The 24,606-nt window shown below is 48.6% G+C and overlaps 1 protein-coding gene across 1 annotated transcript in view; it reads left to right on the forward strand.

Moving 5' to 3' along the window:
- The window catches only part of B4GALNT3 (beta-1,4-N-acetyl-galactosaminyltransferase 3), a 130,878-nt gene that overhangs the window by 84,775 nt on the left and 21,497 nt on the right, over positions 1-24,606 (forward strand). Inside the window, exons 2-5 of the mRNA XM_032796731.2 lie at positions 5,669-5,772; positions 12,515-12,592; positions 23,355-23,450; positions 23,849-23,939. Of these exons, the coding sequence (XP_032652622.1) occupies positions 5,669-5,772; positions 12,515-12,592; positions 23,355-23,450; positions 23,849-23,939 (369 nt within the window). The remainder of the gene's footprint in view (positions 1-5,668; positions 5,773-12,514; positions 12,593-23,354; positions 23,451-23,848; positions 23,940-24,606) is intronic.

Consider the following 24,606-nt stretch of genomic DNA (forward strand, 5'->3'; position numbering starts at 1 on the left):
GCTCAAGAGAATGCTATCTTGTCATGATCCCCCAAGGGAACCTGCTGGAGCATGTGCAGCAGGATGGTGGCATAGAGATGGCTATGCCAGTACATGATTCCTCATTGTCAAGGGAATCCTCTGCTATCCACTTAGGGCAGTTTTTAGTTCACTTTGCGCTGTAAGAGCTGTATATAAGAGCCAGAGCAAAGCCCATATCAGTTGTGTAACTTGTCTGAATCCTGACAGAACGTGGTATCTGTATAAATACAGTTCTCTCATCTGGCTCTCTCATCTACTTCAGTGGGTATGTTTTCTCATTTCATATTGGGGCAACAGAAATCCGGGGGCATGGGTGACTCAGAGAATGTAAGGTCTTCCTACAGATTTGCTGTATTCTCTACCACCTAAACTCTCCCTTAAAGAAAAAGTGGCTTCTGAGACAAAAAGCTCTGATAAGTTAACCTGAACCCAGATACTTTGTTGGACTGCAGCCAGACAGACTGAAACAGCTGCAGCAAGAGGTGTTTGAGCTTTCCCCCTTCATCTTAATTAAGCTATAATGTGTTGTTTCAAACAGTACACAAGGCTTTAAGTTCCTGCCAGGCCAGTTAACTGCCAAAGCAAAGACAGCTATCTTCCCCAGCCCTGAAGAAGAGCTCTGTGAAGCTCGAAAGCCTGTCTTTGTCACCAACAGAAGTTAGCCCAGTCAAAGATATTCCCTCACCCACCTTGTCTCTCTAAAGCCAGGACAAGGCATTTATCAGACCTGAAAACCACCTAGTACGAGCATGTTACCCATGACCATGAAATACTGCTCTTCCACAGCATCCTCATCAGAACAATTATTTCTGAGGGGCACCAATTCACATGCTGGTTTTGGCACTGCTAATAAAACTGGTGACTGGCTCAGATGGACTTCAGAGCTGGCATCCTGGAATATGAATAGCTGAGCATAGGAAGGTTTCTGGAAAGGAGGTGTGGCTTGTGCTGAATAGTATGCTCTGATTGGTTACGCAGAGGGCCTGGATCTGCTCTCATTTAACCCAGTGTAGATCAGGGGTTATCCCAATGACATTAGGAGGTTATAGTGGTGCAAATCAGATCAGATCTGGGCCTGAGGCTTCACTGAGGCTTGTGGCAGGATAACCGGTGTTTGTGGGATGACAGGGGTCTCTTCCCTGTATCTAATGGAGTTAAATTTGAAACTGACAATTGGCCACTTAAATCCTGACATTGTTAATGATTTTACTGCTAATAATTCAGTCATTACAGCTGAACATCCCCATTAGGGACTGTCATCACAGTCATTTAAAACTTCCCGCAAGAAGAAGACTGAGTTATTAATTTGAAAATAGCAGCATCTTTAACCTAATAGTCTTTGATTTTGAAGGTCACTCCTTGTGTTTTGTGAAGGTTTCTGGGATTAACCCCCAGAACAGTGGTATTTTCCAAAGTGGCACCCCAAAGAATTGTTGAGAAAGAGAAATAGACTTCGTAACACCAAGGGTCACAGTGGCAACCCTCGGGCCTCATCTGGAAGTAGGGTGACCAGACAGCAAATGTGAAAAATCTGGAGAGGGGGTGGGGGCTAATAGGACCCTATATAAGAAAAAGACCCAAAAATCAAGACTGTCCCTATAAAATCGTGACATCTGGTCACCCTAGCTTTAAGTCAAGATAACGAGCCCTGTTGGTTTCAGTGGAAGTTGCTCAGATCCTGTGGCAGAGGAATAAGGCCCAAGAGTTTTATTCCCAGTTCTGCCTCTGACTTGCTGTGTGACATAATCTCTCCATGCCTCACTTTCCCCATCTACAAAATGCAGATAGCGCTACCCAGTTTATGAGGGGCTTGTGAGACTAATGCCTGCTCGCTGTGGTAGGATTGGGGGAAACCCAGAGTAGTAGTCAAGTGTGCTCGAGTGGTCAGATAGCTGGCTGGTCAATCCATATCAGAGGCAGTCTGGGGCAGTGGTCAGAGTTCTCTCAGGTATCAATAGCCAGAAGATCCAAGGGGCCCAGTCAGTGATTTCGGGAGGCAAGGTCATGCAAGGCAGGGTCAGGCAAGGTGGCAGAGCAAGGCAGTTTCAAGAGCAACCAGCAGGCAGTGGTCTGTTACTCAGACAGCTTCCTCTTGCTGTTTGGGCGTTTATATAGTCCAGGTACACAATGAGTGCTGCCTGTCCATCCTGTCAGGCCTGGGACATGGCTGTTATGTGCATGTGGACCTTTAGCACTAAGGCTGTTGTCAGGGTCAGCGGTTCTGTTAATCACTGTGGCACAAGCACTAAGGAGGGCACCCAAGGACCTGGCAGGCCTGGGTTCAGTATTGGGATCCTGACATCATCCTCCTTCCTTGGGGCAACCTTGGGGTACCAAAGGGCTGGACTTGTCGGAATGGGCTGTGTGGAACGCTCTGACTTCTTTGGGAGTGTGCACAAAATGGTCTGGTTCCCAGGACCCTCATATGAGGAGGTTCCCAGGACCCTCTTCTTGGTCTTGGATTGGCGGAGTGGGAGGTTGTTTTTTTGTTTTTTTGGGGGAAAGGGATTGTCAGAGATGGGTTTAAGGAGGGAGTCATGGAATAGAGGGTGCACCTTGAAGGAACGGGGAGGTTGAAGTTCAAAGGTTACTGGGTTTATTTGCCTGCATATCCGGTAGGGTCCTATGTACTTGATGGTCTAGTTTACATACACATCTGCCTGTGTTGAGATGCTTTGGGATATTAGATGGGAGGGGATCTGAGTTACTACAGAGAATTATTTCCTGGGTATCTGGCTGGTGAGTCTTGCCCATATGCTCAAGGTTGAACTGATTGCCATATTTGGGGTCAGGAAGGAATTTTCCTCCAGGGCAGATTGGTAGAGGCCCTGGGTTTTTTCACCTTCGTCTGCAGCGTGGGCACAGGTCACTTGCTGGAGGATTTTCTGCACCTTGAAGTTTTTAAACCACAATTTGAGGACTTCAGTAGCTCAGACATAGGTTAGAGGTTTGTTACAGGAGTGGGTGGGTGAGATTCTGTGGCCTGTGTTGTGCAGGAGGTCAGACTAGATTCCTTTTCATAAAGAAGACAGGGGCCCAAGCCAGGGATGTGGACTGCTCGAGGAAACTCTTCTTCAGATTCTGTAATCCTTAAGGGCAGCTAATTCGTGTTCCAATATGGAATGCATTCAGCTGAACAGAATCTTGGCCCCAGGCTCTAAGTCAATCAGGCAGATGTTTTTCCTGTGAGAAAGTAGTGTCTCCATTTTGTTTTTCAAATACGTCTGAAAAGTTGGTATTTTGCAGAGAGTGACAGTTGACCCTAGTAGCAAGTAGGCCTGCTGTGTTGCCAAAACATCTCTCCCTGTTGCTGAAGCTCAGGCAAGGCATCCAACCTGAGGTTCTGGAGTCTCAAGCTTGGAAGTCAGGAGGCAGATGTCCTGGCAAAACTTAGAATTAAATATAATGGTTTGCTGACACCAGGAGATAATACGGGTCACATTTCTCTAGCTAGGAGATTCTGAATATCAAAGGGAACCATGGGGACCAGATCAGGCTAAACTGGAGAAGCTCATAGTGCTCCCCAACCATCACCTCCAAAACTATAGTCTTCTGACTGATGAGCCTGGAGGTGAGCAGTGATCCATCAACTGTCTCAACTAAATCAGGGGGCTATCTTAGGTTGTTTGGATAGGCTGAGTACATGAGCCAAGATAGTGTCCATTAAGTTATCATGCCTCACAGACGGCCCTGACTGACACTGGGGCCAAAGTATCTGTCCAGAGTCCCAAAGTCAGAGTCGTAACTGGAGTTGTAGGTACATTTTCAATATGTTGGGCCAGGCAGCCAGAATGGATTGCTGGAGGGGATTTAGAGGAGTTTTCTCAATGTTGCTCAGGTGTGACTCCCTTATCAAGGCTGGGCGTGGTTGTCTCCTGGAACCACATCGTTCAGAGACATAGCGAGAGAGACGGACACCATGGGGCCATTGCCACGACAGTAGAAACACAAGTACTCTCACCATTGGTCTAGCCAGGTCCATGCCCTGTCCACCTAAGTGGGCTTGGGTGGGGGGCCTTTGCAGGGGTTTTGGGCAGTGCTTGGATGCAGGGTGGAATTCCTTTCCTTTCGAGATGCCATTCCCTAAGTCTGGTGTCGATTTGGAGGCCCAGCTTAATAAATGAATCTAGATCAGTGGGAGGCTCCACGCAGGCAAGCTCATCTTTTATTTCTTCGCTGAGAGCAAGACAGAATTGGTGTGGCTGGGCCGCCTCATTCCACGCCCTATCCGCCACCAGGAATCAGAAGCAGGTGGCATATGTTGCAGCTGACCCCAAGGCCTGATAGAGTCTCTGTAGGGGTGCCTCTGCAGTGCGAGCTTGGTGTGGGTCATTCAAGATTGTCATAATGGCCCTCAGGAAGGTGTAGGCCTCTAGCAGAAGGGTAGGGGTAGGCATAGGTTCTCTAGCAGAGCAGTCATCCTGTCCAGGCCCTCACCTGTTAGAAAATCATGACTAGTCCCACCTTTGCCTGGTCCATCTGGTAGGCATTGGGCCATGGCAGGACATGGAGCCCCCAAATTTGCTAAGGGTCCCATTGTAGAGCTCTGGTAACAGTACCGTGGGGCTGCGGGAGATGTTCCCACCTGTGGCCCTATGATCTGTTCTTAGAGGGTACATTTTTTTGCCTGAAGCTGGTCCACTGTGACGTGTAAGGCTTGGTTTTCCACCTGTAGGTGAGTGGGCTGCTCCTACAGGCTCAGTGGCCCCTGTGGCACAGTACCCATAGGTGCTGGAACTAGAGATGCTGGGGTGGTGCTGCACCCCCTGGCTTGACATGGTTTCCATTATATAGAAGGTTTACAATTTGATTCAATGGTTCTCAGCACCCCCATTATACACATTGTTCCAGCACCCCTGGCTGTACCCGTGAGTTCCATACCCCTTTCAGGTAAGATGAGTCTAGAAAGAAACGGAAGTGGTCTGAGCAAACTGGTGGCTAAGGCAGGATTGGGAGCAGTCTGGAGCAGTACTCAAGTATGTGCCAGTGGTCAGGTAACCAGCAGGTCAATTCATAACAGAAACAATCTGGGGCAACGGTCAGAGTTTTCTCAGGCATCAGTAGCCAGAAGATCCAATCCAAGGGGCTGGTTCATTGGATTGGGGAGGCGAGGTCAGGCAAAGCAGCAAGGTAGAGTCAGGTGAGGCAGCAGGACAAGAGGATCTAGGGAACAATCAGCAGGCAATGGTCCTCTTGCTGTTGGGGCCTTTATAAAGCCCAGATATCTAATGAGAGTGCAGCCTGTCCATCCAATCAGGGGCCTGTGGTATGGCTGCTGTGGGCCTGTAAGCTTTGAGCACTAAGGCTGTTGGTTAGGGCACTGTTCAATGTATCGCGATGGCTCAGTGACTAAGGAAACCTCCTAAGGAGCTGGCAGGCCTGGCTTCAATAGCAGGGTCCTGATAGACTTGATTTGTTAACTTTTTGTGCAGCACTTTGGGCACCTTGAATGAAAGGTGCTGGACAATAACAAAACAAGAGTTGTGTCACTGACTGGTCAAGCTGAATATTTCTGGGGGAAGAGGGAGGTTTAGGCTCCCATTATTGTAAAACCCCAGAAGGAGAGGGTGCAACCTGAAGTCATCACTGTTGTTCTTTGTTTTCTTTGAGGTGGGTTTTGACATCTCTTTTCCCCTCCTCTTTGCAGGATATGGGAGCTGGAGGGAACTGGCTAAAGCCCTGGCAAACAGGAACATCCCTGCTGTAGACCCAAACCTTCAGTTTTACTATCCTCAGAAGCCGGTACACCAGGTAAGGAGGCTTAGAGGTCTTCTTAAACATTCAGGGGAAAATTCTCCCTCTAGATCTGCATGGCAGATCCCAACTCCTTCATGAACAGAACGAGACCAAATTCTGATCTCAGTTATACTGATCTCAGTTACACCAATGTAAATACAGAACAACTCCACTGCAGTCAATGGAGTTATGTTGGATTTACATCAGTACAATGGAGGGATAACTAAGAATGAGGAGATGCAATTAAGAAAAGGAGAGCTTAGGCTAAAAGCTAGTGTCGCATGGGGTCCTGCTTGTTCGAGCAGGGCCTCCCCATTGGCCCAGTGCCAGGTTGGTACACCCCGTCACACAAATGTCGGGTGTCCCTGTGAGATCAGGCAATTGCTGTAAGGAGGGCTCAGGACCTCTGTTGGGGCTGAGCAAACAATCAGTCTGCAGCCCCTGGGTGGGGCAGAGCCAGCAAACACTAACCACGCCTAGTGGCAGGGGTGGGTGTGGGAGGTAGGGGAACCTTGGCCTACCCTACTCCACCGGGTTCTGACCCAGGACCTTATGAAGTTGGGATATTCCCCATTAAAGGTTTAAGCATCAGCTTCTATTACATTCCCTGGTCACTTCCTCAGCAAGGTGCATTTCAGGCATCTCCTTGGCTGGCAGTGGCTCAGCATCCCAATCAGTCTCTGCAGTCAGCTGGTCATCCTCAGTATAGTCCAGGTCCATGGTTCCTGCCACTTGGAAAGTCGCAGGAGCCTGCAGCACACATCCTTCCTCCTCCTCAGCCAGCCCAGATTGAGCTGGCCTGCCTCCATTTATCTGTCTCTTCCACCTGGAGCATGCACAACAGGAGCAATGGGGTGTGGTCTCCTGTGCCCACGGTGATTGGTCAGGCACTGCAGGGTTGGTACACCCCATCGCTGCTAGGGAAAAGTTTGTAATGAATGGTGAGATGTATCACACAAAGGAATAATCTTCCAAAGGAAGTGTTAGAGATTGGTCAAAGCACTGGAGAATAAACAGACGTTAACAATTAAATTTACAGCTCTGTAGAGGTGCAGGACTCACCCCTGCAGCGCCTCCTGCTGGTCGTCTCTGGGAATTAGCTCTTTCAGCCTCCGGAGCACCCTCTGCAGGCGGGTATCCCGCTTGTCGCTGGCCCTGTGTCCCGCCCGGACCCCGGTGCCCCTTTACCCTGGGGCTGCCCCCTGGCAACACCCCCACCAGTCTCTGTGGGTCTCCCCTCTCTGGGGAACCTCCAATGCTCTAATCCCCACCGTGCCTCAGTCTAGGCTACTGCCAGTCATCACCAAGCCCCCGCTCCCTGAGGCAGACTGCAGTGTAAAAGCCACTCATCATAGGCAAGGGGGTTTGGACCTGCTGCCTTCCTCTGCCTTCCAGTACCCCTATGGGCCTTGGATTAGGCCCTGCAGCCTGGGGAGTTGCCAGCCTGGAGCTCCCCAGCTCTGCTGGTTATCCCCAGTCCTGCCTCACTCCCAGTACCCTTCCTGCTGGCAGCCAAGCCCTGCTCTCTCCCAGCCTAGAGGAAGAGAAAGAATTCTCTTGGGCCTCTGGCTCACAGACTTTTTATACAGGCCAGCTGTGGCCCGATTGGGGCATGGCCCAGCTGCGGCCACTTCCCCACTCAGCCCAGCTTTTTCCTTGCCCCAGCCCTTTGTCAGGGCTGTTTTAAGCCCTTCTGAGCAGGAGCAGGGAACCACCCTGCTACTAGCTCAAAGTTTGTGAAGGGGACAAAGGGAGTTGGATCCCTCAGCTGACATGAATGAAAGTAAAGACTAGATTAGTGCAGGCTAGTTATGTAGAAATGTTATTGGAGAGAAGCAGACCATGGTGTTGGAAATCAACAGACTCAAACTTCTATATTTTGGTCACATTAGGCATAGAGATGGAAATAACCTTGAGAAAGTTATTATGGAAGGAATGGTGGAGGGTCATTGTAGTACGGCATGATCAGCAAGGAGATGGATGGATGGATGTTGTGCGGCAGATCACTATAAGGTCAGCTGCTGAGTGCTCGAAGTTAGTCATGGATCGTGAAGGCTGTTCAAAATTTGTTATGATGTCACTGATATTGAGACATGAAAAAATGGATTTAATTAGCTTATGCCTTGTCTACGCTACACAATTTTGTTGGCAAAAGGCAGCTTTTGGCGGCAAAAGAGTGAAGGTGTACACGCTGCAGTACTACTTTTGGCATCAAAATTCTTCCGGTTTGGCAACAAAATAAAACCACCTCAACGAGGGACATATAGCTTTTTGTGCAAAAGTTTTGTCGACAAAGCGCCAATGATTTTATCACTTTAATTGGCCTCCAGAAGGTGTCCCGCAATGCCCATCTTGACCACTCTGGTCACCAGTTCCAATTCTGCTGCCCTGCAGCCAGGTAAACAACCATCTGCCCCTTGCCCTTTAAAGCCCCAGGAATTTTCCTTTGTTTGCTCAGCGTGGAGAGCTCACATCACACCTTCCCAACTGACCATGACGGTTCCACACAGCAGACACTGTCCCACTTGGATCACTGCAGAGCTGCTGGATCTGATCAGTATATGGGAGAGGAGGGAGGTGGTGCAGTCCCAGCTGCATTCCAGCCATAGGGATTTCAATACTTACGGGCAGATTTATCGAGGCTTGTGCAAAGAGATCTATGATCAGGACACGGTGCATTGCAGAGCAAAGATCAAGGAGCTGAGGCAGGGGTACCAGAAGGTAAGAGAGGCAAACTGTTACTCCAGTGTGCACCAAGCACCTGCCATTTCTACAAGGAGCTGAATGCTATCCTCGGTGGCGACCCCACCTCCAGTGCCAAGAACCTCGTGGATACTTCAGTGATCCTGGAGCTGGCAGAAAGTGGGCCTAGCCCAAAGGACGAAGTCATTGAAGAAGAGGCAGAATTAGACGATGTGGAGCCCACTGCGGGGTTGCCCTGGGGTGTGTCCAGTCAGGAGCTGTTCTCCACTCTGGAGATGTCTAGCCAGTCTCGGCAGTCACACTCCAGTGAGCAAGAAGCAGGAGAAGAGACACCTGGTAAGTGGCTTTGGTTTGTGAAGTGCGGAGGTGGATTGAGGGCATAGAAATGTACAAGGCTTGCTGTGTTTCCATGTGCTTGATATTTCCTTGAGCAGCTAAGACGTACAGCGGAACAGGGTATTGATGCTCACTGAGATCTCACGGGAATCCTCCAAAAAGATCTCTAGGAAAGTTTCCTGGAGGTACCCAGCAATCCTCTGCCAAATGTTCCTTGGGAGAGCTGCTTTGTTCCTTTCTCCATTGAAGGAAACTTTGCCGTGCCATTCTGCAATCACTTGCACAGGGACCAAAGCAGCACACAGATGAGCAGAATAGGGATTGAGTCAGAAGCCACAACTGTGCACTAGATGCACTCTTGCTTTCTTGCTTACCCTGAGGAGTGAGGTATCTAGTACAATGACACCTGCCTGTGGAAAAGGGTGGGAAAATTTAGAATATTGTCCCTAGGCAACTGCCCATCAACCTTTTCATATTGCTTTTCTCCCCATGTAGAATGCCCTCTGTCCCAGGGTAAACTCACCAAGCTTGGGGTGTTCGACATGTGTGCTTGTCAAGGGTCAGTGAGAAAGTGATTGGTATGTTATTAGAGATGTATTTTACTGTACTGTTTCCATGCTGTACATGTACTTAACAATCATGCTTCTGTGTATTGTTCCTTGTGCTTCTGCAGATGTGGCCTTCAGAGGCACCCCCTACACACCAGCAGAGCGCTTCCACCAGATAAGTAAACGCCCAAGATGGAGCAAGGGGGACATGTTCTGGGAGCTGCTGCGATACTCGGATGAAGAAGAGAGGGAACGCATGGAGTGGAGGGAAATCAAAAGGCAGGACTGGAAAAAAAAATGTGTACTTGTTAAGGACACTACTAAGAGGATGATTAAAGTTATGGAGGAGCAAACTAAGATGCTGAAGTCCCTCATAACACTATAGACTGAGCAGATGCTTGCCTACCCTCCCCTTCAGCACATTCAGAACTGTTTCCCATGCCCTCCCCAAACTCCACCTGAGTATTCCTTTCTGCTTTCCTGGACTTCTCGCTTTCCTGTTCATTCCACTCCATGGACACTTTTTTTCAAATGATAGCTGGATTTATGCACAGCTCTGAAAGTCAGCCCTTCCTTGGTACCTCCTTTCCCAACAAACGTGTGTGTGGTGATGGTGTTTTCTGTGCAATAAAAGCAAAGTTTTTGAATGATAAGTAATCTTTATTTGTTTCCTGAAAAATGTGATAGCAGGCAGCAGCAAGACATACACAAGCAGTTTAATCATTTGCTTACTGGAATCCTAGGCCACAAAAATCACAAGTACTTCCTAGGAAAACTCAATTTCATTAAGCATTGCAGTTCTGAGCATAGTAATATACATTACTGGTTCTCATTTTCAGTGTGTTGCCTCAAAGCCTCCTGATTCCAATTGCCCCCACTCCCCTTGTGCCCCTCTAATAGCCCTGGTATGTGGCTGCTCAAATTCAGCAGCCAAGCAACCTGCCTCAGCAGTCCACCCCTGAGCAAACTTTTCACCCTTACCTTCACAAATATTGTGCAACATACAGCACAGGGCTGTGACACATGGGAATATTATCCTCACTGAGCTCTAACCTACCATAAAGGCATCACCAGTGCGCCTTTAATCTACCAAATGCACATTCCATGGTCATCCTGCATCTACTCAGCCTATTAATGAACCGCTCCTAACTGCTATCTAGGTTTCCCATGTAAGGTTTCATGAGCCATGGCATTAACAAGTATGCTGGGTCCTCCAGGATCACTTTGGGCATTCAACATTCCCCACTTTAATCTTCCGGTCTGGAAAGAAAGTCCCCGCTTGCAGCTTTCTGTACAGACCAGTGTTCCTGAAGATACGTGCGTCATGCACCTTTCCGGACCCACACCACCCTTGATGTCAGTGAAACGTCTGTGGTGATCCACAGGTGCCTGCAACACCATGGAGAAGTACCCCTTCCTATTGATGTACTCCATTACAAAGAGGTCCAGTGCCAAAATTGGAATATGTGAGCCATCTGTTGCCCCTCCGTAGTTAGGGAAGCCCATTTCTGAAAAGCCATCCACTATTTCACACACATTGCCAAGAGTCACGGTCCTTCGTTGCAGGATGCGATTAATAGACTTGCACACTTGCTTTAACTCATCCCCAGTGATTGACTTCCTGACTCCAAACTGATTTGTGACTGACTGGTAGCAATCTGGAGTCACCAGCTTCCACATGCAATCACCATGTGCTTCTCCACTGAGAGGGCAGCTCTCATTTTGGTGGTCTTGTGCCACAGATCTGGGGTGAGCTCTGCACACAGTTCCAGGAGGGTAGCCACAGCTTGTCATCCCAGACCTGCATGACAATACAATCCCACCACTCAGTCCAAAAGTGACAGTCCATCATGTGCAACTCATCTGTGAATGCCAAAAGTAATCAAATGCTACTCCTATCCATGTCAGACAGCACATCAGGCAACTGTGAATCCTGTTGAGTTAGGAACTTCACAATAAACTGCACTTCCATCCTTGATGTGTTAATGACAGAAGAGCATTGGAGCGCAGTGTAGGATCCATCCGTTCACACAGAGATGGTGGGACGAACAGCAAACAAGGGCCGCTGAAAAATGCCACAGACCAAAGACAGAAGCACCTGGAATGCTTGGAAGGAAAGCAATGCATCATGAGATATTGAGCCCAGACCCATGGTGTGCTGCAATCCACTTCACCTTTCCACAAGACCTAGCAGAGGAGGGTGTCGAGCTGAACTTGTGGGATAGCTATCGACAGTGCACAGCTCTCAGTGTCAATGTTAGTGCCCCAAGTGTGGGCACACTCTGCAGACAGAGGGAGTGAAGTGTGAACATGCAGTACCGATTTTCTTATAGTGCTTTTTGATCATCAACAAAACTTTTGCCGACAAAACTCTGTAGTGTAGACAAAACCTTAGTCATCAGTCCCAAAGGCAGAGAGTGCTTATGTTTCGCTACACCTGTGACTGGTCAGGAATTTTTTGACAATGTTTTTTCCATTGGGAAAATGCTGATTTGTCAAAACCAAAACTGTTTCATGGGGAAAAGATCAATTTTGATGGATTTCTCACCTTGACAAGTTTTGGGAGGAAAAAATGCAATATTATTAAAAAAAAAATCTCATTTCAACGTTGTTTAAATAAGAAATTCCCTTTTTGGTGGGGCAGGGGGGGCTTTCAAAATGACTGTTTAGAAATTTAAGCTAATTATAGTAAAAACAAACTGAAACAAAATTTAAAAGGTCAAAATCAAAATGAAATGTTCAACTGACCCACACCAATATACCCCTCCCCTCCCCATGGTTGTTGGTTTGTGCAAATTTGCAATTTCAACTTTTCAATCTGATTCAGGATTGGAAAAACTATCAGTCTCAAAAAATTCCCTGGGCTGAGAGGACATTTTCCCACCCAGTACTACTTGTGGCCTTTTAGAAACTGCTGGGTACTTGCTGTTTGCTCACATGCAGGGGTCCTGGAACAATTTGTATAGTGGGGGTGCTGAGAACTATTGAACCAAACTGTAAACCCTGTATATGATAGAAACCATTCAAACCAGAGCGTGTGTCAGCACCTCCTGCCCCACCAGTTCCAGTACCCATGCTCACATGGACTTGTGAAAGCTTTTCTACCTTGTGTGTATGTGATCAGTCACTTATAAGATTATTTATTTTTCTTTTATCTCCATGTCTCTTAGAACCAAGAGCAGCAAAGAGGTGTGAGGAATGGGTCTGTTTATCCAGCCAGGGAAATCTACGTCCCTTGGATCCCAGAGGTTGGTGTTTTCTGGAACCATTTCCTATTAGAGGATTGTAACTAGAGACCTCTGCTTCTCTGGGAGTCCAGTGTCTTCCACCACCATCCCTGTTTAATGAAAGCTTTGGTTCTGCAGACCAAAGAAAAAATCTGGAAATACAGGAATCCCTAGATTCCTGGAGATCTGGCTTCTGACCCAGCCACTAAGGCACCAGGAATCCACCTTCAGCCTCTGGAAAGCAGCCAAATTGCTTCCTCCTTAAAGGTGATGTTTGTTCAGAGCTGAGAAATAGTACAAAGAATTCAACAGGCAAATACATGACTGTGGCATGTGAGTGCCTCACACTACGCTATTGTTCTGGTATTTGCCTGTTATCCAATCCCTGTATCTTCACTGACCCTTCTGGTAAGCAGAGACCTTCTCGAGTGACCTTTGAGAACCTGAGTAAATATTTCCTTTGTTTTTTTTATGCCTCATTTACTCTTCCCTTCACTGTCCCCTTATCGTAGTATTTCTCTTCAGATAATGGAGCAGTGCAGCAAGTTGATAATGAGAGAAGCACCAACCACTGGGTGTTTTGCTAACTTAGCAAGTTCCAGAAGCTGACTGGGTACGCACACAAGTTAGAATCGCCTGTGCAGTTGCTCTAGCTAGGAAATAAACTACAGTCCTGATGCTTCAAGACATAAGCTGATCACCAGCTGGAAGCAAGAAGGAATTTCCCCGCTGGCTATAGCATTGGACAGCTTGGGGCATGATGAGGGAGTTAAAGCTTTCCTTGAAGCATTCAGTAGTGGCCACTGTCCGCTACAGAAAACCAGTCTAGATGATGGATCATTACTGTGTTCTCCTGTGCAGGCAACTGCTGTGGTGACTGGTAACAGCTTGAGTCTGATGTAGTCCTTCCCCTGCGTGGCATTGTCCCAGTGGTAGGTTGTGTGCCTCGCACTTTGCCCTGCCTCAAGGCTGCATCTCTCATGAGCAGCTACTGTCGGAAGGGCATCAGGATGTCACGGTTGGTATTGCTGCTATGCACATGATATGTCTAACTTCTCTTCTCTCCTCTCCCACAGTGTCAGTGACAGGCATTTGTGCCTCCCTGGCCAGCATAAGGTTTTTGCTCATTGACTCTAATTCCCAGCGATTGCTTAGAACAATGTGAAGCATGCTTGTCTCTGGTGACAGCTTTGGTGCCTGTGTGATTTGTCTTAGGAAGACCCATTGCTCGGCATGTTTGCAGTAACAGAAGTGTGACTGTGGCATGTGCTTTGTACTCTGGAGAGGCAGGACACCACAAGCAGGGCAAGTGCCAACCGTCACCATGCCAGACATGAGACAATTTCACTCCCCTGTGCAGTGCTGTGCCAGGCAAAGCACAGAGCAAGGGCATAAACCTTCTCCTCCTGCAGTGCTGCCAAATAGGAAACAAGTAGGGAGTCCCAAGCGATGCTGCACCATGCAAAGCAAAGGGAGAGAGCCTCAGCCTTGGTTAGGGCAGCACCCCACCAATGGCTGGTGAGGGCCTGGGACCAGGACATCCTGTGTCATTCTCTGTATGGCCCTCTGTAAAAAACTATGCTGTGTAGCAAGGCTGCTCTGATAGAGCTGTAGAGGAAGAGCAAGGTTTGGTTAAGGAGGGACAGGATTATTGTTGTTAATATTAATATTATTGTAGTAGGTCCTAGAGGGCCCCAATCATGGATTGAGCCCCCATAGTGTAGACGCTGTACATGCACCTAACAAAGACAGTCCCTGCCCCAAAGGGCTTTCAGTCTTTAGGTATCTGACAAGAGAAAACTGGTGGATACAATAATCACATTGGAGGGTGAGCAATTCAGTTGTCCTCCCCCACACCCATAAGGTTCCTCCTGCTCTGCTCCCCTCCCTGTGAGGGCCTCTCTCACCAATTCCCAGTCCTTGTCTATATTTTTTGCCCCTGTGTTGGTCATGACACAGTCCCTGTACCCAAAGGGTCAAATCTAGCTACTCGTTACACCTGTGTAAATGTGTCACTGAAGTCATCTGAGGGCATGGCTACACTTACATTTTTGCAGCGCTGGTAGTTACAGCTGTGGTCGTACAGCTGTGTAGGGCCAGCACTGCAGTGTGTCCACACTGACAGCGACCAGCGCTGCAGTGTGGCCACAATTTGCAGCATTTGCAGCGCTGTTGGGAGTGGTGCATTGTGGGCAGCACTATCCAAGCGTTCAGCAGTGATGCAACGTGCTTTTCAAAGATGGGGGTGGGGTGGAGTGTGAACAGGGAGCTTGCTGGGAGACAAGAAGAGTGGATTTTGGGAGCAGACACTGTGACAGCTCCCTGCCTTGCAAGTTCAAAAGACGGGGGTGGGGTGGGTGTGACAGAGAGCATCGGGGAGACAGAGAGAGTGGATTTTGGAGCAGACACTGTGTGACAGCTCCCTGCCTTGCAAATTTCTGGCCATTTCCCCCACCCCTCTCTCAAATCACTCTTAATGTAAAAAGGCTTCAGACCAGATAAGCAGCTTCTCCGACGGACTCCCTCCCCCCCCCCCACCCCCCCGCCGTGCTGTTTGTCTCCTCAAGCAAACAGTGTGAACATTTCCAAAGCCTCGGCTCGCTCGCTCGCTGCAGCAAAGAGCAGCTGTGTTTGTTTTTTAGATAAGTAGCTCCGGGAGTACCTTCCGGTTTGTTGTATACAGGAATTGTGGGATACCTCCTAATACCCTGGAGGCCAATAACAGCACTGGTGAGTGTCCACACCTGATGAGCAGCGCTGCAATCAGCAGCGCTGGATTCGCTACAGAAAACCGTAGCGGAGACCAGGTGTACAGCCAGCGCTGCAGGAAGGGAGTTGCAGCGCTGGCTGAGCTCTGTAAGTGTGGACACCTGGTAAGTTGCAGCGCTGTAACCCCCTCACCAGTGCTGCAACTTGCAAGTGTAGCCAAGCCCTGAGTCACTCGAGTGTTCCTGTTACACTGTGCCTGGTATAACACAGCCACTGAGGGAACAGAAAGGACTAGAGAGCTGCTTGCTTTCCTGTTAATCACCTGTTGACAGTTTTAGAGGCTTAACTCTGCACAAATTAATTACATGGGATCTATGGTCCTATTGTGTCCCCTCTACAACATCTATAAGAATATAACTGCAGCCTGATTCCTGTGCTGAGATGGGGGAGGAAGGGGCAGTTCCTACAGGTCATGAAGCCAGGCTTTGTCTGAACAGGTGATGTATATTGCTGACAAACTTGAATGATTAAAGGGGCTTGAGTGACTTTGCAACAGTGCAGTGCAGAGAGGGAGGGATTCCCCCCCCCCTTGCATTTCAGAAGACACTGCAGCAACATCCAGCTGCTCACTCCTGAATGTCACCCAGTCAAGGGAGCTCATGGAGGCGAGAGGAGGGGGCCAGGGCTGCTGTGAGGAGACAGAAGAGTCTTATAAACTCGTCTTACAGAATTTCTAATCGTCAGCACGTCTCCATTCTTCCCTGGCTCAGACCCTCTTTTTGTCTAGTTTATCTTCCCCAGGGCTGTGCATTCTTTGGATTGTAAGCAGCTGATTTGCCCCTGAAACACCAATCCATCGAAGATTAAATTAGGCAAGGCCTTTCCTTCCCTCCTGCTCCAGTTACAATCTAGGGAGTCACCTCTCCAGGGTTGTAACCCTGCCCCTGTGTCCCTTCACATTTCTTCTGGTTGTGTGTGTAGCAGTGCTTTATGTGGGTCTCTCATCTCTGCTCCCTTTTAGCGTTTCTTCCCCAGGCATTGTCACTCTAGACAGAAGTGTTATTTTGTGATGAGCCCCTAGTGTGGTGGTTTCAGAATAGAGGAAGACAGGCAGTGAGGAGAAACTTTAGCTGTGTCTGAACCCGCCTCTTCCTTGAGGTAGTTTTTCCAGGTGGGGCTGGGTGCTGATAACCTGAAACTTCTTGCTGGAATAAGTGGAAATACTTAAGCCTATTAATATAAAACCAGGGATTCAAATGTGCTAGCGCTAATTCAACATGTGAAACTGGGAGTATCTGCTCCCCACCTTCCCTGCAAATGCTACTTTATAGTGATCACATACTGCCTGGATCCTCTCACCTCCAGAGTTGGAGCCCCTTCCTTTCAGCCTGACATCTAGTTTAGGGTGATACTGGCCTGCGATAAACCATCCTCGCTGAACAATTTCCTTTTATCCCTGGTGCCAATTCTGCTAGTACTATTGTAGGCGACTGCTGCGCCCACTCTCCTGTGCACTGTGAAAATGATTCGGCCATACCCCTACAGCCATTTTGATTCTGGGGGGTGGTGTTTAGAGTAAGCACCTCCATAGGATGTGGTAAAATGGAAGAGGGGTAGAGGCAGTGAGACAGGAAGGTGGTGGGGAGAGACCTGGGACAAAAATGGAGCTCTCTTAACTGGGAATCACAGATGATCTTGTTATGACAGCCTCTCCTCATTGTGGCCCAGAGAGGATGCAGCTTCAGGGAGTGATCCACACTTCACATCAGGAGGTGTCCTCTACTGGGTAGGAGACTCAGGGGTATGTGGGAAATAATCCTTAGCAGTATAGGGATTTTCTAAAGGTGAGAACAGGCTGGTAGTACAGCTGGGCAGGGGCATGGTCCAGTGGCTAGGAAACAGGACTGGAAGTCAGGACTCCTGGGTCCTGTGCCTAGCTCTGTCAATGACTTCCTTTGTGGCCTTAAGGAAATCACTTAGGCCAAAATTTTCCAAAGTTGCCACTGATGGTGAGAGCTTCCACTTTCTTGGGTTCTCAACATGTTACACCTAAAGCCTGATTCTCAGAAGTATTGAGTACCCACAGCCTCACTGGAGTCAGTGGAAATGGAGGCTGCTTAGCATCACTGACAACCAGGCCTGAGATGCCTCAACTCAGAACCCAAAATCAGAAGCCACGTCTTAAAATATGACTGTCGGCCTCTCTCTGCCTCAGTGTCCCCATATGTAAAATGGGAATGACTATGATACTTGCCTGCCATTGTGATATGCAGTGACAAGCGCCAACGATGATTCCTTTATTCTACTGTCCCCAATGGCAGCCAAAGTAGTTTCTCACCCACTTCCTAGAGGGAGTTGTGACCTGAGCTGGAGAGGCTGGGAGAAAACAAGAGTGGCCATCCTGCAGCAAAAAAACTTCAGGACCAGACTTCAAAGAGAAACTTCTGAGCTTCAATTCATCTGCAGATTTGACACCATCAACTCAGGGTTGAACAAAGACTGTGAATGGCTTGCCAACTACAGAACCAGTTTCTCTCCCTTGGTTTTCTGACCTCAACTGCTAGAACAGGGCCTCATCCTCCCTGATTGAACTAACCTCGTTTTCTCTAGCTTGCTTGCTGGCATATATATACCTGCCCCTCAAAATTTCCACTACATTCATCTGATAAAGTGGGTATTCACCCACGAAAGCTCATGCTCCAAAACGTCTGTTAGTCTATAAGGTGCCACAGGATTCTCTGCTGCTTTTAAGGGTTATATGGTTTCAGTCTGCAGCTGCTGTGCTGATGACTCTTAAGGACCTAAAATTAAAGCCCAATTCCAGATTTCCCTCCTGCAGCGCCTTCAGCAACCTGCACTTGTCTGTTTGATAGCGTTCCTCTGCTCCACATCCAGGAGAAACATCGTCTGTGCAGCTCCTGTTGTTCCCCATAGGTAAAACTGGATTGCTCCAGTTCTGGTACCACTGAACTCTGCTGCATTGGAAATGCCACTCTGAACCTGTGCACTGCTGTGCTAGGAATTACCATTATTTACCTTTATGTTTTCTCATGGCCATGAGCCCAGCAAAGGGAGGCCAGTCCATCAGCTCCTGACAGCTGGGCCTACCAGAGGCTGCCCTCAGGTCACCTTGTAAAGCCCTGCTCTGCTGCCTTTGATCATAGTGACTTAGGGGCAGATTCTCATTTATATTAAGGTCCCTTTACACTGCCAAAGTGGTATGAAGGGGTCCCAGTGTTACTAAGAATATGTCCTACAGTATTTGCTGTGCCATATCAGGCCATTGGTCTTAGTCTCTCACGCTGCCTTCTGTAGTCCTGACCAAACAACTGCTCTGTCTAATCAGATATCCTATTAACTCTCTTTATTGTGACCTCTTCTCCTCCACCCCCATCTGTTCTTCTCCTCCACCTGTTGCTTCTTAAAATAACCTAGATTTAGGGCAGAGACTGTCTTACTGTGCATAGAGGGGGTTCTGATCCTTGACTGGTGTCTCTAGGCATTGCTACAGTCCTAATAATGACAATTCTGCAATGGATCAGGCTGTTGATTCAGCTATAGTATCTCTCTGGAAGTGGCTGACATCTGATGCTTTGAAGGAAGATAAAGATCAACCTCACCCTCAAAGATGCACTTAATTGTTCAGTGGTGTAGGTGGGGGTGAGGCAATTCCAGCAGTGATCAGTTTATGCCCTGGAGCATGAAATCTGAGTGCACTTTACTTAACTTACAAAGTAGTTAAAATGGGGCTATTGGTCCTTCAGCTTCTTTAAATCTACTATCTGACTTCCTTCAGAAGTGAATTGTACCATGACTGGCCTGCTTTGTGTCTCACCTACAATAACCTGAGCAAGTCTAGTCACTGTCTTTTGAGCTTTCCATACTTAAGTCCTGCTCTGGTGTCTCAGCTGCCCTCTGAGGTCTTGGATCCAGAGAAGAGCCTACAGAGCTGCGTTATTACCCATGAAATAAGGGTCTGTGGGGCAATAAAGGAACAGCCCAGTCTCTCCACAGCCTCTGGGTGCTCTTCTGCAAGAGGCATTTTATACTGCAGTGTACTTGCTGCACACAGTGCAGGGATATGTGTGATTCCCTCCCCAGAAAGTGAAGGAGAAGACAACATTAGTTAGTAGTTAAAGTGGCACCCAATGTCAGAAGACCGGAGTTCTATTCCAGACACTGCCACTGACTTTCCGTGGGACCATGAGCAAGTGACTTAAACTCTCTGGGCCTCAGCTTCCTTGTCTGTAAAATGGGATAACAGTACTTACATGCCTTGAGGAAAAGCATTGAGCTCGTTGGGCCACAATCTGTATATAACTGTGTGGTATATTTGTCTGTTCACCTCAACCAGAGATCTATTCCATCTTTACTACCTTTATAGTAGATGCTTTCTATCATAGTGCTCTGCTTATTCACAAGTACCCAACAGTGAGATCCTTCCAAGGATTTTGAATCCTTCACCAGAGAAAACTCACTGCCCCGGACCCTCTTTATTGCTCCTCTCTGTAATTCTGAACAGTTCAGTTAGCATCACCTTAGAGAATTAAACTTTTTTCTGTAGCCTTACTTCTGATAGGCAGTACTGCGTTCATTGTGGGAAGGCAGCAGAGAAGGAAAGGAGGAGACAACGGGCTCATGGCCGAAGTACAGCTGGTTCTAATGCAAACCCTGAACCCATGCAGAGCTAGTGGAGCTAGGGTGACCAGATGTCCCAGTTTTATAGAGACAGTCCCGATTTTTGGGTCTTTTTTTTTTTATATATATATAGACTCCTATTACCCACCACCCCCTGTCCCAGTTTTTCACATTTGCTGTCTGGTCATACTAAGTGGAGCGCTCATCACAGGAGCATTTCTTGCTCAGCTAGAGAGGGTGGTGTGCTGATGAGAAACCAGGTAGGAAGAGCAGTGGATGTGAATAAAGTGTGTGTATTCTTATGCATAGAGATGATTTTTATGTGCAGGACCACAGAGCACAGTTCACAAGGAGCGGTAGTGGGAGCACTGACTGTAAGCTGGTGGGCTCTCTCACCAGCTCAGGAAGGACTGATGCCAAGCTGGTCCGTTTCAGGCCATTGCCACAGGGTACAATTTTATTGGTTAAACAGAAACTTGGGCAAAGCATCAAAATAAAGTAATGCCTCTGACCAATATGGGCTACAGCTCCCAGGGGCTTTTCCCACACTTTTCCCAGCCCCCTTTCCCTGACCCAAAGACCAGCCTACCAACTCCCTCCAATTCACCTACTCAGCTGAGCTTTTTGAACTTGCTGGCCTTCATAAGGATCAGATGCTCTTCAGGCTATCCCCTGGCCCCAAGCCTCTCAGCCTCAGCTGGGAGGCAGCTGGTCCGTCTCCCCTTAGAAGGGCCAGTCACCCTGTGACATATCTTGCCCCAGGAGCCTTGCTGGGTCCCAGGATAAGTTCTACTCTCGATACTCTCACCCACAGTTCAGTCTCTACCTTTTAAAGCAGCCAACTCAGCTTCCAGGGTCTCTAATGTCTCACCCTTTCCTGCCAGGCTCTGGCTCTGCAGAAGGATTTCAGTGCCCAGCTTCATCAGCTCCTCCTTCTGAAGCAAGCGTTGGTGCTGCTCACTGTTCTCTTCTTTTACTCCAAGGCAAACCAGCTCCTGCTCTCTTTATGGCTTGCATCCAAACCTTATCCCTGAACGAGCATGTTTCTTCCAGCTCCTGCAAGCACTCTGCCATCTGAGGTGGTAGGCTGCTAAGTTGTGCAAAGACTTCAGCCCTATTCTTGTCAGCCATAGAAACCCTCTTCGTCCGATTTCTCATCTACTCCTAGATTGGTTTGCTCAGTAGCTGTTTGGACTGCTACCATTACTGTCATGTCTGCCCCACACACCACCTCCAACTTTGTACTGCCCTATAGATCAAGTCTTCTACATCCCCAGTGTGGGATAGGACCCGTGTGTCCTCCTGCTTCACTTCAGGTGCCTGGGATTGAAATGGTTCAGTTAACAACCTGCGCTGTTCTCCCCCATTTACTCTCAGGCCTGAGGACTGTTTCTCTTGGTTCACAGACCCTGTTTTTCTCAGGGCCATCACCCACTTCTGAGGTCCCAGTCCTCAAAAGTCAATGCCTTCACTACATATTATATCTTCACGCATCCAAAGTAGATCTTGGGGTGACCTTTCCACTGCTGTGACTCGATACACCTTGCTCACAGCCTAGGGGACAAGCTGTTCATAGAGGATCCCAGCCTACCCACTTGGGTGAAATAGCACCCCATTAGTGAGCATTCTTTTGATGTGTCCTGCTTTCCCTCATGAAAAGTATACTACTGGTTTCCCCGCTACCCCAAGTTGTGGGAATGATTGGAGGCTGGTTGCTCATCCAGAACTCTATGGCTAGAGTTAACAAAGACATTCTCCCCTTCAGAGGTCTCCCCAGGTTAAGGCATCACCTCTTCTTGCCTTGCCAAGTGGGACATTCCTGGTTTGGCATGCTGCTCAGCTCCCTTCATCTCCACCTTCTGTCCACTGCCTCACCATAGATGATGGTCAGAAACACCTTGCCCAGCTTTGAGTTTCCCACGGGCAGGATGTTACAGGGTGATCCCCTGGGAATCTCTCTTGCCTTAGATACAAACCATGCTCAGGCCACCTTCATCACCATACTGTTTATTATGGTGTTCTGTGAGGCCACCGCCCGTAGTACTATTAACATATGTACACGTCCCAGTCAGCTCCTCTCTTCTAGAGAAACAGAGAGCAGCACTAGCAGCAACCAGCTCTGCCTTCCTCAGGCTCTGCATCACCCCTTCCCAGGGCTTCTTTCCTCTCTATTGATTAGCTCCCAGCTGCAGGGATTGCTTCTCCCTTTCATTAGCCCTTTAGCTGTGGCCCTACTTGTTAGTTGGTCTTCCACTTAGATCCCGGTTAACCTGTACTGGTGGGGATTTGTGTGGCAGGCTATTGAGTCAGCTCCTGACTCAAAAGTCTGGTTACACAGGACCTGCCAAAATTGTTGCAAGCACGCCAGGTTCCTGATTCTGTCAATAGAACTCATCTCTGGACACAACCAACAGGTAGGAAGGTCCTGCAACTGTTGTGCCACTACATTCAGGTGTGGTCCCAGTGGAAACAGTTCAATGTGGAACTGGTGACAATATGCCTATGGAGTCAGACCCAATTTGTCTAAAATGGCAGCTTTTACCTAAGGATATGAGCCAGACTGCTCATTGCTCAAGGTTCAGCACACTGCCCAGTCCCTCCCTTCAGAAATGGTACCTCTCTGGCCACCCAAGTTGACTCCTCCCAGCTGGCAGCTCTGGCTTCCCATTCGCATTTATCTTCTGACCTCAACATCAGTAACCCACAGTCCAGCCTGCCTGTGCTACCTTTGCCAGGACCAGCAAGACTTCCAGGAACCTATTTCTCTAGTTGTTTCAGAAGTCGCTCCTGTTGCTAGTATTTTTGCCTCCTGCTTTCAAAGAAAAAGGTGAAGGAAGGAGGGTCCACCAGAGAAACCTCACCAACTATATTTTTTTTAAAAATTTTTTTGGCCCCTGTCTTTTCTGTAACTGCCTCAATTTCATCTTATTTTGAGGGGCCAATCCACATGCTTTCTTTCTTCAGCAAGTGTAAGCTGATGCGCTCTCTCAACAGCCCAGGACAGATTGATGCCACACTGAACTCTGATTCAGGCCCTTGCCTCAGGATGCAATGTACTGATTAAATAAAAACTTGGGCAAAATATCTAAAGTGGTTCCTCAGTCCAACATGGACAGTTGTTCCCAGGTCACCTATTCACTTGAGCAATTGCTGGCCTCCAGAAGGATCAGGTGCTCTTCAGACTATCCTCTGTCATCTGGCCCCACAGACTCAGCTGGGAGGCAGCTGGTTGGTCACAGGGGAGGAGCTGAACCCATCCCCCCTTAAGTGGCCAGCTGCCGTAAAACTGACTCCCAGAGTAATGGCAAGTGTCACCCACCCTCTCCCATGAAAGGCACAGGGTCCTCAAATGACATGCTCTGCTGCAGAGTTAAGAGGAGCCAGGAGGGATGCAGCCATTAATGGAATCTCTCCTTGTGCTTCTATGTTCCTGGAGTTCCAGGGTCAAGTCAATCTCCATGTGTTTGAGGACTGGTGTGGCAGCTCCATCGAGCAGCTCAGAAGAAACCTCCACTTCCCACTGTACCCCCATGTGAGTGTACGCAGACTCCCTATCCCCTTCCCTGCACAACTCAGCATCTTTACTCCAGACTGCCCCTCCTTTCCTCTTCTTTCCCTTAACTGTGCCCTCGCTGCCCCTCCTCCTCCTCTTCCCTTTTCTCCCCTCTCCAGCCTACCTTTCACTCTTCCTCCCATTCCCATCTTCCTGACATTGCTCCTGGGCACTTCTTTCCCTTTTGCTCCTCCCTTGCCCATACTGCCCCCTCTCCTGCCGTTCCCATCCCCTTCAGGTCCACCTGCCCCTCCGTCCATCCTATTCCCTTCATTGGCCCCCCTCACCTTCTCTCCTTTTCAGTCCCCTCCCGTCTGATACTGATACCTCCCAATCCCATCCCACTTCATTACTTTTGTTCTTTCTTCCACCTTTAGACACGAACCACACTGAAGAAACTGGCAGCGTCACCAAAATGGACAAACTATGGGCTCCGTCTCTTCGGTTATTTGCATCCTTTCACTGATGGTGAGGAGGAGCCATGGCAGATCAGGGTTGTCATGCTGCCCCAGCCCTCCCTTCCCCTGCTTGAGACTGAACAGAAACGCTCTCATGCAGGCAATCCTAGCTTGATGGCTCTCTAGCCAGGAGCCAGGGATACTGTCCAGCTCTGACTCCAACAGAGACTGGCTGGCATGGATAATATGTGCACGCTCTTCACTGGGGGGAGGGCAGGGAGAAAACAGAAGAAAACAGATATGTAATTTCTGAGCAAGCAAACCAGACACTCCTGCATACACAACATCTATTCACATACACAAATACACGCTCAGGCACGTTCCCTATGAGCACATAGCTGTCCACACATGCATATCCACACAGCCTACCAGCATTTATGCACACATGTACGCATGCCCACATTCTCCTGCATGTGTGCGCGCACACACACACACACACACACACACACACACACTGTCCCTATCTGCATCCACACAACCCATGCCCCTTCCACCCACCCCATCCCTATCCACCCATTCACATGCTTCTGTCTATGCACAGCCTCCTTGCAAGCACCCACCCCTACCCATGTGCACCTGCACACACTACCCTTGAGCCCCTATGAAATCCTCCACCCATGCATCCTGGTCAGCACTCCAAAGCCTCATGCACACCTAAGCCCACACATCTGTGCCTG

The sequence above is a fragment of the Chelonoidis abingdonii genome, chromosome 1, assembly GCF_003597395.2.
Source record: "Chelonoidis abingdonii isolate Lonesome George chromosome 1, CheloAbing_2.0, whole genome shotgun sequence".
NCBI classification, from domain to species: domain Eukaryota; kingdom Metazoa; phylum Chordata; order Testudines; family Testudinidae; genus Chelonoidis; species Chelonoidis abingdonii.